This window comes from Eschrichtius robustus, chromosome 3 (genome assembly GCF_028021215.1).
Source record: "Eschrichtius robustus isolate mEscRob2 chromosome 3, mEscRob2.pri, whole genome shotgun sequence".
Taxonomy (NCBI): Eukaryota; Metazoa; Chordata; class Mammalia; order Artiodactyla; family Eschrichtiidae; genus Eschrichtius; species Eschrichtius robustus.
In genome coordinates, this window is record NC_090826.1 from 54,562,780 (window position 1) to 54,577,591 (window position 14,812).

At 35.7% G+C, this 14,812-nt stretch overlaps 1 protein-coding gene across 3 annotated transcripts in view; it reads left to right on the forward strand.

The window, feature by feature from the left end:
- The window catches only part of ALG6 (ALG6 alpha-1,3-glucosyltransferase), a 60,077-nt gene that overhangs the window by 23,754 nt on the left and 21,511 nt on the right, over positions 1–14,812 (forward strand). For 2 of the 3 annotated variants that reach the window (XM_068540024.1, XM_068540025.1), the window contains exons 4-10: positions 2,080–2,169; positions 3,317–3,405; positions 5,191–5,273; positions 6,661–6,725; positions 10,000–10,185; positions 11,124–11,259; positions 14,113–14,198. In XM_068540024.1, coding sequence (XP_068396125.1) covers positions 2,080–2,169; positions 3,317–3,405; positions 5,191–5,273; positions 6,661–6,725; positions 10,000–10,185; positions 11,124–11,259; positions 14,113–14,198 — 735 coding nt within the window. The remainder of the gene's footprint in view (positions 1–2,079; positions 2,170–3,316; positions 3,406–5,190; positions 5,274–6,660; positions 6,726–9,999; positions 10,186–11,123; positions 11,260–14,112; positions 14,199–14,812) is intronic. The other variant, XM_068540026.1, reaches the window with a different exon arrangement.

Genomic DNA, 14,812 nt, shown 5'->3' on the forward strand with positions numbered 1-14,812 from the left:
CATCATATTTTTTCTCAAATTTGCATATTTATATATTTCCCCCATGTTTCTGATGGATTGCTGATCTTTTTTGTAATGATTTATATGATTTTAAAATAAACAATTACATTAATTTTCTATGCTGTGTTAACAAGTGACCATAAATGGTACTTACTTAAACACACATTGATTATTGTAGTTTCTTTAGGTTAGAAGTCTGGGCACAGCTTAGTTCAATATTATGATCAGGGAGAGGGTCTCAGGAGGTTGCAGTCCAGTTGTCATCTGAGGCTGCAGTCTAATCAGAGGCTCAACTGGGGAAGGAACCGTTTCCAAGTTCCCTCAAGTTATTGGCAGAAATAATTTCCTTGCATTTACAAGACTAAGGGCTTTGGTTTCTTGTTGGTAGCTACCCTTATTTCCTAGGGTCTACTTGCAGTTTCTTGCCATGTGGCTTCTCCAGTATGCCCACTTACTAAAACGTGACAGCTTGATTCTTCCAAGTCAGTGAAAGGGAGCCTCTGTAGCTTAGCCAGCAAGATGGAATCTTACATATACATAAAACATAAGCACAGGCGTGACCATCCTATCACCTTTGTCGTATTTTGTTGTTTACAAGCAAGTCACAGGTCTTGCCCACACTTGAGGGGTGGGGATTGATTGTACACACTTAAGGCAGGAACACCAGGAGATGGGTTCATGGGGATGACCTTAAAGTCTATCTGCCACAGTATTCAACAGTATACAATAGTATTCTATATTTTAATCAGTTTTTGGTGTGTGTATATGTATATATGTGTATATATATATATGTGTGTATATTATATATGTATAAATATCTTCTTCCTGTTTGTTCTTGTCTTTGAATTTTTCTTATGGTGTCTTTTGTTAAATCAATTTTTACATTTGATGTACAGAAGCTCTTTGAACTGTTCTTGAAACTTTTAAGTTTGGAACTATTTTATTTATTTATTTTTAAATTTTATTTATTTATTATTAAAAAAATTTTTGTTTGGCTGTGTTGGGTCTTCGTTGCTGTGCACGGGCTTTCTCTAGTTGTAGTGGGCGAGGGCTTCTCTCCGTTGCAGTGTGTGGGCTTATGATTGCAGTGGCTTCTCTTGTTGCAGAGCACGGTCTCTAGGCGTGCAGGCTTCAGTAGTTGTGGCACGCAGGCTCAGTAGTTGTGGCTCGTGGGCTCTAGAGTGCAGGCTCAGTAGTTGTGGCACACGGGCTTAGTTGCTCTCTGGCATGTGGGATCTTCCCGGACCAGGGCTCGAACCCGTGTCCCCTGCATTGGCAGGCGGATTCTTAACCACTGTGCCACCAGGGAAGTCCTGGAACTATTTTAAATTATAGTATTTTTTTGTAAAAAGCAAAAATACCCATGATATGTTAGAAAAAATTACATTTTGAAGTTAATGATAACACTCTTGAATATAATTTCGTTCCTTCCCATTCTGACCAGTTAGAGGAGCCTGTTAAGTTATGAACATTAGATCTAGTTTTCTTCCTTAATTCACAGAGTTTTGCATGTAATAGGCTCTCGTTACATGTTGGTTGAATTGTGTTTAAAGTGTTATTAATAAAAGTATACCTGTTTCATGCAATATTTCTTTCTTTGTAAACCAAATCTTTATGTAGTCTTTGACATTCATTTTTTATTTATTTAAATTGTGATTTCGTATTGTTTCTTTAATTTTTTAGACTGTCAGAAGCAAATTCTCTTTTTGTTGCATATTTTCTTTTGTATAAGTGTTGGTCATTAAGTTTACTAATAGTAGAGTGATAACAAATTCGGTTTGCCTGTGAGAATCTTGGTTTGCCTCTGTTGTTATGGCTTAATTATTTATAGGTTCTTTCACTCTTAAGAGTACCTTGGTTTAGACAATAAATTATTTAGTCACACTACTCAATAACAACTTTTAATTGTGAGTTCACAAAAATTTTTAGGAGGGGGGAGAAAAGTTTAGATGAATTTTTTTTTTAACCTTGTGTAACATTTTTTCATGTTAATTAAGTTAAATGAAGTGAGACGTTAAATATAAGTATTTCTTGAATATTGATTGTTGGAATGGCGCTTTCTTTTTCCTTTTTCTTCAGGTATTTTAACGGCAGTGATAACAACTTACAGTATTGGGGATTGGACTATCCACCTCTTACAGCTTACCATAGTCTTTTATGTGCATATGTGTAAGTTTTTCTTCCTTGACATAACTTTAAATATTTATGCCCTTAGCAGATGTAGTAAGGAAGAGTTTGTTGAATAGAGGAGAGCTCGTTTGTAGCTACTATTGTATTATGGTTTGTAGAGCACCATACCTTTATAATTGGATTGTAGGAAAGTTTATCAGAGTTTCACTATTTTCATAATTTTTTTGGAGGAAAGTCTAGAAAGAGATGCAAAAATCTAGCTTTGTTTTGAAGTAGAGATGTTACCAATTACACATGGATTACTGAGAAATATATCTAATACGGTTAGTTGTGCATAGAAAAGCTTTTTTCCTGGAATGGCCCAAAGTAAATGAGAAATAAAGGTCTAAATGGTTTTCTGACTAACCTGTCAAGTAAGAAACTAGAAGTACCATAGTGTTTCACTTATGATTTAAGATCAGGATTGGAATTCCTTTTTCTTTTACAGAAATGGAATGGTTTATAGAAGATTAGGTGCTTCTATTTAGTGGAGAACCAGTTCTACTCTGTCCTGGTATTCCATTTCAGATTTGAAGTGTATCAGCAGAAATTTGAGGAACTTCTTCACATTATCTTCTGACCTCATTTTATTGGTTCTATTTCATATTTTGTAAAAATTAGCTTCCTGGATTAAAAATAAGTTTCCGAACTTCAGGATAATCAAATATACTTTGCAGTGTTCTGGAGAATGTAATATGATTGAAAACTTAATTTATCTTTAATAATTATGTTCAGTTTTATGCAATGATTTACGATTAATAGCTATTTATTATAGCCTATTATGATAACTGAAAAGATTATAAATTATAAAACTGTGATCCTCTTGTCAATATTAGTGTATTGCTCTTTACAAAGTATCTGTTTAATAAATGAAATGTGACATCAGATTGTTTTCACACTGGAAGAATCATGAAGGTAGGGCTTTTAGTTAACACACTACATGGGTTTGTTGGAAGATAAGCATGGCAGATTCTGATAGCGTTAGTCAGTTTCACATGGTTAAATACAAAGAGTAAAGCTTAAGCCTTAACTCCATTGCTTTATAGGAGCAATGGCCACTTCTCAAAATAGATTCATATGTCCTCAGATGTCCTTATTGCTAAAAGTAATGGGGAATAAAGTGCATGTATATATGTTTGATTTGCAGGGCAAAGTTTATAAATCCAGACTGGATTGCTCTCCATACATCACGAGGATATGAGAGTCAGGCACATAAGCTCTTCATGCGTGCAACAGGTAAAAGAGCAATAGACATTGAGTGTAAAATTTGATTAAAATTTTTTTTGAACTGATGACAGGTTCTATTATTGTCCTTACTTTTATAGTTGTGTAACTATAAATATGTATATATATGTATAATATGTGAGCAAATGTATATGTAAGCTAAAAAACAAAAGAGTAGAAACTAATAATTCTGGGTGCTTTACATTTACTATTATCTCCCTTAATAATTTGGACACCCAAATGAGGTAAATACTGTTGTTATCCTTATTTTAAGCTGAGGAAACTGAGGCCTAGTAAAGTGAGGCTAATATTAATAGCTCACCTGAAGTTGGTTAGCTCTAAATTGAAGTTTTATTTGTTTAGGCTGTTGCTTTAATAAATCCCTTTCACTTTTACAGTGAATTACAGCTGTGTGTCATATATTGTATTGCTGTGCAGTGTTGCTAAATTAATCTTTACAACAAATGTTTATTGAGCATTTATTGTGTGCTGTTTAAAAGTTGAAAGTAATAAGCTTAAGTTTCTTTAAAAGCTTTACAAGACTTAGGCTTTAATGCTAACCTGGGTCTTTTCCTTAATTAGTCTAAATCTAGTCAGGGTTTGTTCTCTTTACTATTCATCCAGTCATGGAATATCAGGCCCAAGAGATAACCTGTATTGCCTGTCTTTCCCTCTCCCACACCACTCCCTCTTCCCAAACGCTTTAATGCTTTAATCCTTTTTGAACCACATACTCACCACGTGATATTTAGCTTCTGAGCCAACACCTGTATCTGCAGGGAACTTACAACTTTTAGAGACTATATTCTATTTTCAGAGAGCCCCAATCATTAGAAATTTCCTTCTTATATTGAACCTTCACTAGTCATTTTAGGTTCTGTTTCCTTGGGCTACATAGAACAAGTCCGATCCTTTATATACCTAACACCCTTCAGACATTTGAAGTCATCTCCTCTCGAGGCTAAACATTCGTAAATACTTTAGCTGTTTCTTAGATGACCAGTTTCTTGAATGTGATTATGGTTTCGAAGCCTCTGGTTGTGCTCCTTCAAATATGTTCCAGTTTGTCAGTGTCATCTAAAATGTGGCATCTGGAGCTGAAAATAGGATTGCATGCATCTACCACTGACAGTTTACTATCATTTATCTTATTCTGGACACAAATATATGTGTGGTACAAGAAAAAAATAGGCTTTTTGGATAGCTATGTTGTACTGTTGAAGAACTTAATATATTAGTTTTTCTTTGTTCTAAAAGGGCTGAACATTCAGAATTATGAATTGCTTTATTTTTTTTCCCACTTTTTTTTCAGTTTCCTCCTCACCTGGGCCTCTCAAGCTCTTTGTAGGCATTAATTAGCAAAAATTTATGAATTTTTATAAATATTCACATTAACAAAGATTCTCCTATGCATCTCCACATTTGAGGTATTGTTCACATCAGAAAATTTGGAGTATACAGATATTGAGGGGAAAATAAAAGTTTCCTTCCCTTGCTTTGAGTATTCTTAATTTTTAAGTCCAAGTCAGAGCAAAGAGAGAACTGGTTTTAGATACAGCTGATTGATTTAATGTGTGAATTTGTTGGAGAAAATTAAGAGACTCTGTAGTACTGTATCAGTTGAAATTAGGCACAGGTGAAGGGAATGGAAAGGGCTCAACGTGGAAAGGACTTGTCCAGAGTGGGTAGGAACCTCGTGTTAATAGAATTCCCACTCGGGGTTGGAGGAAGGCTGTTAATAGGTTATAGTAGATCCTGATGGACTCAACGCTTAAAATCATTTGCTTGTGTTTTCAGTGTTAATTGCTGATTTGCTGATTTACATACCTGCAGTGGTTTTGTACTGTTGTTGTTTAAAAGAAATCTCAACTAAGAAAAAGGTAAGTTTTGAAGTAACCTGACATTTCATCTCTGAAATGTTTTATTACCTTAACTATTAAATACAGAGCTTAAGGAAGTCATGCTTTTGGGAATAGATAATAGGGAACAGTATATCTTCTGTCAATTAATTTTCATTTAGAAACATTAACTTAGAGTAATTATTTTAATGTCCAAATATAGTAATAAGATGCACTGAATTTTAGAAGTTATATACTGCTGAATTGCACAGCATGCTAAATTTATTGCTTAACTGGTAAATCTGAATTTTGAGTTGGCTTGTGAGAATGACAACTGAAAATCATTTTGAAAAGTTGCTATATATTCTCATATTCACAGTTAACGAATATGCTCTTTTTTTAAAAAAAATCAAATGGTTTGTGTTAGAATTTTATTTATTTATTGTTTGTTGGCTGCGTTGGGTCTTCGTTGCTGCGTGCAGGCTTTCTCTAGTTGCGGCGAGCTGGGGCTACTCTTCGTTGCAGTGTGCGGGCTTCTCATTGTGGTGGCTTCACTTTGTTGCAGAGCACGGGCTCTAGGTGTGCAGGCTCAGTAGTTGTGGCTCGTGGGCTCTAGAGCACAGGCTCAGTAGTTGTGGCTCACGGGCTCAGTAGTTGTGGCTTGTGGGCTCTAGAGCATAAGCTTAGGAGTTGTGGCGCATGGGCTTAGTTGCTCCGCAGCATGTGGGATCTTCCCAGACCAGGGCTCGAATCCGTGTCCCCTGCATTGGCAGGCCGATTCTTAAACACTGTGCCACCACGGAAGTCCCATGACTATTCTCTTTGGTCATTTTATATAGATTAATCATTAGATTAATTTATCTGATTTATATATCTAAAAGTGCTTTCTCAGACAAACACCTTTTAGGGATTTTTTTTTTTTTTTAATTTTTATTTATTTATTTATTTATTTATGGCTGTGTTGGGTCTTCGTTTCTGTGCGAGGGCTTTCTCTAGTTGTGGCAAGTGGGGGCCACTCTTCATCGCGGTGCGCGGGCTCTCACTGTCACGGCCTCTCTTGTTGCGGAGCACAGGCTCCAGACGCACAGACTCAGCAATTGTGGCTCATGGGCCTAGTCGCTCCGCGGCATGTGGGATCCTCCCAGACCAGGGCTCGAACCTGTGTCCCCTGCATTGGCAGGCAGATTCTCAACCACTGCGCCACCAGGGAAGCCCGCTTTTAGGGATTTTTTTCCTTTTTACTGAAGTATACTATGTTACCTCCATGAAGACTTTAGTGTTTAAAGAGTTGCTTTATAAAAATGGAGTATTTCGATAAATAGAAGGTAAGAGGGGAACATTTGCTACTGTGTTAAATAAAACTACACTTTTACCCAATTTGATTCAAGTAACAGATTACTTTCTTATTTCACAATAATTTTCTTTACAGATTGCTAATGCATTATGCATATTGCTGTATCCAGGCCTTATTCTTATCGACTATGGACACTTTCAGTATCCTTTACTAATTTAGAAATGAAGTCAGATGCATATCATGAAATCTAGGCTCAGTTTGTATAATGTTGTCATCTAGTAATGTCTTATTTACTAGGGTTCTTGCTTAAACTATTTTTAAAATGGTAAAAGAATCTCTTCAGCAAGTGTTTAGTTGAAGGGTAAAGTACAAATTAAAAGTAGCAATGTTTTTTCACAACTATTTGGATTGGGAACAGGATGTTGGTAACTGATTAGCTGTTGGAGCTGATTCTGAAAAGGTGAAACATTTTCTATCTTTTGTAAATGTTATCTGACACTGACAAAAACAATCTTCCAGTTTTTGAGTTTTAAAACAAAATGTTTCTCTAACAGATAGTGGTAGCTGGGAGCTTCAGGAAACTAAAATTGAATAAATCTATGTGGATTTTATGTGTGTAATTTTTGATACCTAAAATAAGGAACATTCAAATAAACAAATTATAGAGGAAAGTTGATAAAATCTGTACATGGCTCTCCAGTTTGTCTTCTAATGTATTAAATATTACTATCTGTCCCAAAGGAAAAAAAATAATCCACACCATGATTGCTTAATTAATATTTTTTCCTTTTGGTGCCAATCTGTTTTATTTATAAAATTAAAATGTGTATCTGTCAAAGGACTTGCAAAAGATATTCAAATAGGTAGTTACTTCCATCATATTTTTTATTCAGTCCTCTTTCCTAATTGAGCCCTTTTTTTTGGCATTATAGGATCATGGCTTTTAGATAGTTTGATAATATCAAGAACAGTGATAATAAAGAAAAGAAAAAAGTTGTTTACAAGATTTTTTAATACTATATTTACTTTGAAAAATTAACACTCATACAGAGAAGTACACAAAACGTAAATGAACTGGCTATTATCCATGTCGAGAAATAGAACATTGCCAGTATCCAAAACCACACCTGTACGCATCCCAAGTAGTTCTCCCTCCTCCTTTCTCAAAGATAGCCACTTACTGACTGCTAGTACTATAGTTTGGTTCTCCCCCTTTTTTGAACTTTCTATAAAAAAGACAACACAGTAGGTATTCCTTTGTGCTTGGTGTTTTTGGTTCAACATTCTGTTTGTGAGAGTTATTCGTGTAGTTGTATGTAGCTGTAGTTCGTTCTCTTTCATTGCTTTATAATATTCCATTGCATGAATACACATGATTTTATTACTGATAGACATTGGAGTGTTTCCAGGTTTTGGCTATGATGACTATGTTGCTTTGACCTTTCTTGTAAATATCTCTTTGTACACATGTAAATATATTTCTTATGAGTGGAATTGCTGAATTACAGGGTGTGCACTTGCTTAATTTTAGATATTCCCATATGGTTTTTAAGCATGATCTACCAGTTAATACTCCCGTTGACAATGGTGTAGGAGTTCCAGGTGCTCACCTTCACCAGTTGTCAGTTATTTTCCTTTTAACCATTCTGGTAAATTTGTAGTGGTATCTTCTCTGTGATTTGAATCAAACTCTTGAAGCTTTGGGGATTATGTCATTTTGTAGGGACACCTTTTTTTTTTTTTGGGACACCTTTTTTTAACCACTATTTACTTTACTTTCCTCATTTGTAAAATGGGGATGATAATAACCCTTACTTTTTAAGCTTTTTGAGAATTAAATGAATTCATATTTGTAAAGCATTTAAAGCAGTACTTGGGAGGTACTAAGCACTACCTAAGTATTTATTGCTATTATTATCTGTTACTGCTGCTGCTGCTTTTGTTGTTCCTGTTTGTTACTTTTCAGGCTCTGAAATTTTATAATGATTTGTTTGGGCAAAGGTATTTTTGACAGTTGTTTTGGACACTATGGGTCATTCATTTTGAAGACTCATGTTCTTCAGTTCTGGGAAATTCTCATAAATTATTTTTTTAAATTCTCTCCCTTCTTTCTTGAGCTTATTAGACAGATATTAGATCTTTCAGCTCCATCTTGAGCATCTCTTTGTCATTTTGTTTTACAGTTTTGAAGACTGTCTTGCTTTATGAGTAACACTTCTATTAAATTTCATTTGTTCTGTTAAGCATTTAATATCTTAAATTTCAGTTTACTCTTTTTTTCCCCCCACTGTTCCCTGAATTATTTCCATTCTCCTAGGGTCAGTCTTTTCTCCTCTTCACTTTGGTCCTTTTTCTGTCATAGGTGTTCCTTTTATGTCTATTTGATCCTGGTGTATTTATTCTAAGAATAAGGCAGAAGAGAAAGCTGTGTGTGAGCTTTCTATACATTTGGTCCACTATAGGGTACATGGCAGGATTCTGGCCAGTACTCTGGGATCCTTAAATGTCACAATGTGGAGGAATTTGCACTATAGTGTTGACTTCTACACTAGTTGCCCAGATAGTTCATTCCATTTCTTTGGAGAAATATTCCTTCTTTTGTTGCCTGGTAGTAAATGTTTTGGCTGCCAGGTAATCTTTGCAAAGGAGTGAGGTGGGATTTGACATCTCCATCTAGGAATTTTCAGTGAATCCTCTTGTTTTCTCTTCAACATACTCAAGCACTCCAACCTGTTTGTTTCCAGAATTCTCTGGGGGCCTGCAGGGTGGATTGTCTCCTTGCTAGCCTGAGCTTCCTCTGTGCATTCACTAAGCTGTGGCTCCTTCTAGTTTATTTTATTTGTTGCCACTTCACTGTCCTCTTTCCATCTTCTAGAAATGTGTTGAAATCTTCATCTCTTGTAATGCATCTTCCTGTTCTCTTTATGGCTGTGAATTTATGCTTTAAAAAATTCCCTGTCATTTTAAGGGGGTCTCAGGAAGGAGAGGAGGTAAACATGAGTACTCAGCTCACCGTTTTCAACTGAAAATCTAGTTGTGATATTGTTTTCATATAACAGTGTTATTAGTTTCTAATCAAGCACATATATTAATTTATATTATTGATGCATATTATAGAGGAAAAATAGTGGTATCAGTAAGTTTGGTGTTTTTTTTTAACTTTTGGAGCATTGATTTTGGTATGTGTTATAGTAATATTGTGAAATAGCCTAGCAGAAAATAAAGCTATGTGTTAACTATTTAGAGCTCTTTTAAACCTAAACAAATCAGTTGCTCTGTTTAGTAGTAGATTTAATATATTTGAAGCCACTATATATAAATTCAAATTTGTTTATCAATTCAGTACTTTCAGCTTTTATTTAGAAATCGTTTTCATTATAATATATTATTACAAAATCACATAAGAAAAATGTTCTATAAAATGCAAAATCTATCTCTTTTAATTATTGAGATAATTCCTTGACACAGGAACATATATAATTCTGTGAGTCTCGGCTTTGCCTTGTGGGGTGTTCTTGGAGTATCTTACGACTGGGACCTGCTGGGGTCCCTGGCGTTTTGCTTAGCTATAAATTATAAGCAGATGGAACTTTACCATTCCTTGCCATTTTTTTGTTTTTTACTTGGCAAGTGTTTTAAGAAAGGCCTCAAAGGAAAGGGGTGAGTGGCTTTTAAACAACAGAATTCAAAAAATTACTTCAGATAATTTATTTGGCATACTTACCTTTGCCTTTTGGTGATTTCTTATTAATGTGTTGGTGGCTGTGGAGTAAATGGGAAGAGAGATCAAGTCATGTTCTATATTATTGTATTTTTTTTTAATTAAATTTTTATGTCCAAATGAGTTCCAGATATTCAAAGCTGCCTTTTTTTTTTTTTTTTTTAAATTAATTTATTTATTTATGGCTGTGTTGGGCCTTCGTTTCTGTGCGAGGGCTTTCTCTAGTTGTGGCAAGCGGAGGCCACTCTTCATCGCGGTGCGCGGGCCTCTCACTTTTGCGGCCTCTCTTGTTGCGGAGCACAGGCTCCAGACGCGCAGGCTCAGTAATTGTGGCTCACGGGCCCAGGTGCTCTGCGGCATGTGGGATCTTCCCAGACCAGGGCTCGAACCCGTGTCCCCTGCATTAGCAGGCAGATTCTCAACCACTGCGCCACCAGGGAAGCCCTATATTATTGTATTTTAAATCTTCCTAACTAGAGAAATATTTTGATCGATGTATATTTACTGGAGGTAATGTGAATTAGCTTGTTAGAACATTGCTGTAGGATTTCATCCCTTTAGAGCATATTACATTATATACTTATTAGAAATAAATCCCAATTTGACATTTTTCTTCATAGCTGCATAGGAATGGCATCTACGTTAAATGTTAAGAAGGATGGTGATAGTCTTCTTGTTGGGGAATTGCACATCTTAATAGTTGTGAATGTCTTAACTCTGATTTAAGTAGACTCTCATCTTAAACCTGTATTGGTGGCATAGATTTATCATTAATATACATTTGCATTTATTATATTTATAGTAATGAGACGCAGATTGATTTCTCAGAATTACTAACCTCTCCCTATCTTACTGGTTCCCTTTGTTTTTGTTCTAGGCTTGTGTTGTTGATTAAACTGGCTTGTACTGTTGTGGCTTCCTTCATTCTCTGCTGGCTGCCATTCTTTACAGAAAGGGAACAAACCCTGCAAGTTCTAAGAAGACTCTTTCCAGTTGATCGTGGATTATTTGAGGCATGTTTGAAAACTTTTCTCTCGCTCCTTTCTGTTACAGTACCTTCCCTGTGACCTTTGGGGATTTCATGTAGAAGCACTTCAGCTGCTCTCCTCCTGCAGTCATTCCTTGCCAGTTATTTAATCCGGTACATAAGCTATAGCTTATCTGGCATTTTCCAGTACATTGTACAAATAGGTAATATTTATGCCATCATGAGATCCATAATTCAGTTATACATTTTTCTAATGAAATAGGGTTCATAATGAAAGACAGCATGAGAAGTTGCAGCTACAAAGGTAACAGCTTTGTGGTTTTTTTGGTTTATATTCTCTTTTTAGTCCTAGGAAATTATTTATTAAACTAATAATCATGTTTGCTTCAGAAAGATCTCCTAATTCCTTATGAGGTATATAGCTTTCATCCATAGTAATTTTTAATGAGAATCATTCATTTCATTTCATTTAATGCCAGCTTAATCACTCTTGTTAAATTTTTATTGCATGGATAATTTGATTTAGAGTTAGTAATTAAATTAAACAAACCATTTTTCGGAAACAAAAAGGTCTTTTAATAAAGTTAGACAGAGACAACATATTTATAGATAATTTGCTTTTGAATAAACATTTCTTTTAAAAAGAATTAGAAAAGCATATATATCTTTTTGAGTATATGAAATGCTATAGAGTATCTTTCAGTGGATCTGTGGGAGGATGGAACCAGCATTTTGAAAGAGACTAAGAGAGAATTTGGTGTTGTGAAGGAACAGAAATGTGTGCCCTGTATGTCAATGGGGATGATGGTAGTGATAGTACTGATAATCATAAATAATCACTATTGATATCACCACCACTTTCTTACTAGGTACCAGGCACTTCACATGTAATTTTATTTGATCCTTAACCATAGTGCTGAAGTAGCTGTTATACCCACTTTACAGATCAGAAAACTGAGGTCAGAGATTCATATAGCTTTTGCATGGCAGAGCTGTAATTTGTACTTTGAGAATTGTGCTCCTAACTTCTTTATATATCCTCTAACCTTAATACCTATATAAAGAAAAGTTTAGTTCTCCATGTAAGCTGCCTGGTTATTTGCCTTGCCTTCTATTGGGTTGGCCAAAAAGTTTGTTCGGGGTTTTCCATAATATTTTACAGAAAACCTAAATGAACTTTTTGGCTAACCCAATATTTCAGAAATGGTATTTATCATGATAATTATAAAAATGAGTGTCATACACTTTTGATGGTGCTGTTGGTTACCTACATTCACTTGTTGCCCTCAAAATCTGAAGAGCAGTTTCATTGGCCCGACAGAGGGAGGTAGGATGGTACAGTTGCCGGTGATAGTTACTTTCTTTTTATTTATTTATTTATTTTTAATTGGAGTATAATTGCTTTACAATGTTGTGTTAGTTTCTGTTGTACAGTGAAGTGAATCAGCTATATGTATACCTATATCCCCTCCCCCTTGTACCTCTTTCCCACAATCCCACCCATCTAGGTCATCACAGAGCACTGAGCTGAGCTTCCTGTGCTTTATAGCGTATTCCCACTAGCCATCTGTTTTACACATGGTAGTGTATATATGTCAATCCTAATCTCCCAATTCGTCCCACCCTCCCCTTACCCACCTGTGTCCACATGTCCGTTCTCTATGTCTATGTCTCTATTCCTGCCCTGCAAATAGGTTCATGTGTACCATTTTTCTAGATTCCACATATATGTGTTAATATACAGTATTTGTTTTTCTCTTTCTGGCTTACTTCACTCTGTATGACAGACTCTAGGTCCATCCACATCTTTACAAATGACCCAATTTCATTCCTTTTTATAGCTGAGTAATATTCCATTGTATATATGTATCTTCTTTATCCATTCATCTGTCGTTGGATATTTAGGTTGTTTCCATGTCTTGGCTACTGTAAATAGTGTTGCAATGAACATTGGGGTACATGTGTTCTTTTGAATTATGGTCTTCTCTGGGTATATGCCCAGTAGTGGGATTGATGGGTCATATGGTAGTTCTACTTTTAGTTTTTTTTTTTTTTTAATGTGGGATCTTCTGGACCAGGGCTCGAACCCGTGTCCCCTGCATTAGCAGGTGGATTCTTAACCACTGCGCCACCAGGGAAGCCCTACTTTTAGTTTTTTAAGGAACCTCCATACTGTTCTCCACAGTGGCTGTATCAATTTACATTCCCACCAACAGTGCAAGAGGTGTCCCTTTTCTCCACACCCTCTCTAGCATTTACTGTTTGTAGGTTTTTTGATGATGGCCATTCTGACTGGTGTGAGGTGATACCTCACTGTAGTTTTGATTTGCATTTCTGTAATAATTAGTGATGTTGAGCATCTTTTCATGTGCCTCTTGGCCATCTGTATGTCTTCTTTGGTGAAATGTCTATTTAGGTCTTCCGCCCATTTTTTAATTGGGGTGTTTGTTTTTTTGATATTGAGCTCCATGAGCTGTTTGTATATTTTGGAGATTAGCTAATAGATTACTCTGATTTCAGGTGTGTGGTAAAATGGGTCAAACAATATGTGTTCTACATTAGAGGAAGTAAAGATTTCTTAGAAAAATTTCCAAAGATGAATAACTTCAGTATTTAGGAATAATGTGCTGCTCTTTGAAAAATATTAAGTATTTCTTGGGCGCATCTAAATTATGGTTGGCTAGATCACCTCCTATTGCGAAAAATGTGTGTGTGTATGTGTTCCTTAGAGAGTTTAATCAACTTAGTTATGAAATTGTGAACAAGCGGTTCTCATGACCCAAAAGTTTATCTATTTAGAGATTATGGGCTGTACTTCATGGAGTTTAATATTTCTTTTAATTATACTAGAATGTAAAACTAACAACTTTCTTTTAAGGATAAAGTAGCCAATATTTGGTGCACCTTCAGTGTCTTTCTGAAGATCAGGGATATTTTGCCACATCACATCCAGATAATGATCAGGTAAGAGACACCAAGTTTGTATATAGTGTTTTGTAAGCTACTCTAAAAGTGTCATGGCAATACCTCATTTATCTGGCATCATAGAGAGTAAGGTGGTCTTCATTAGTGAATATTCCACATAATGTAAACTCATTGCTCTGTATAACAGAACTCTTTTATTTGAAACATTTTATGTGAAAGTTATTGTTACCTACTTCTGTCTTCCTTAAACAGTATATTAAACATGATTTAACATAACCTTGAAGAGTCATAATTTTCAGAGGTGTATCAGTCAGGGGCGACCAGAGAAGGAGAATGAGTAGGAGATCACTGTGTGTGTGTATGTGTGTGTGAATTTATTATGAGGAATTGGCTTATACAGTTGTGGGGGGCTGGCTAAGCAAACTGAATGCCAGTCCACAAGACAGACATTCAGGAGGGGCTATCTAGAGGGAAGGAAGAGCTGTAGTGACCCCACTGCTGTTTGGAGTCTGATCTCAGGGAAGGCCTAAGCCTTCTTTTAAAGGGCTTCCAAGTGATTCAGGCCCCACCCAAGGCCGAACCCTTTTGAATAACTTAAAATCAATCGAATAGGGACTTTAATTACATCTGCAGATCTCTTCACAGCAGCACCA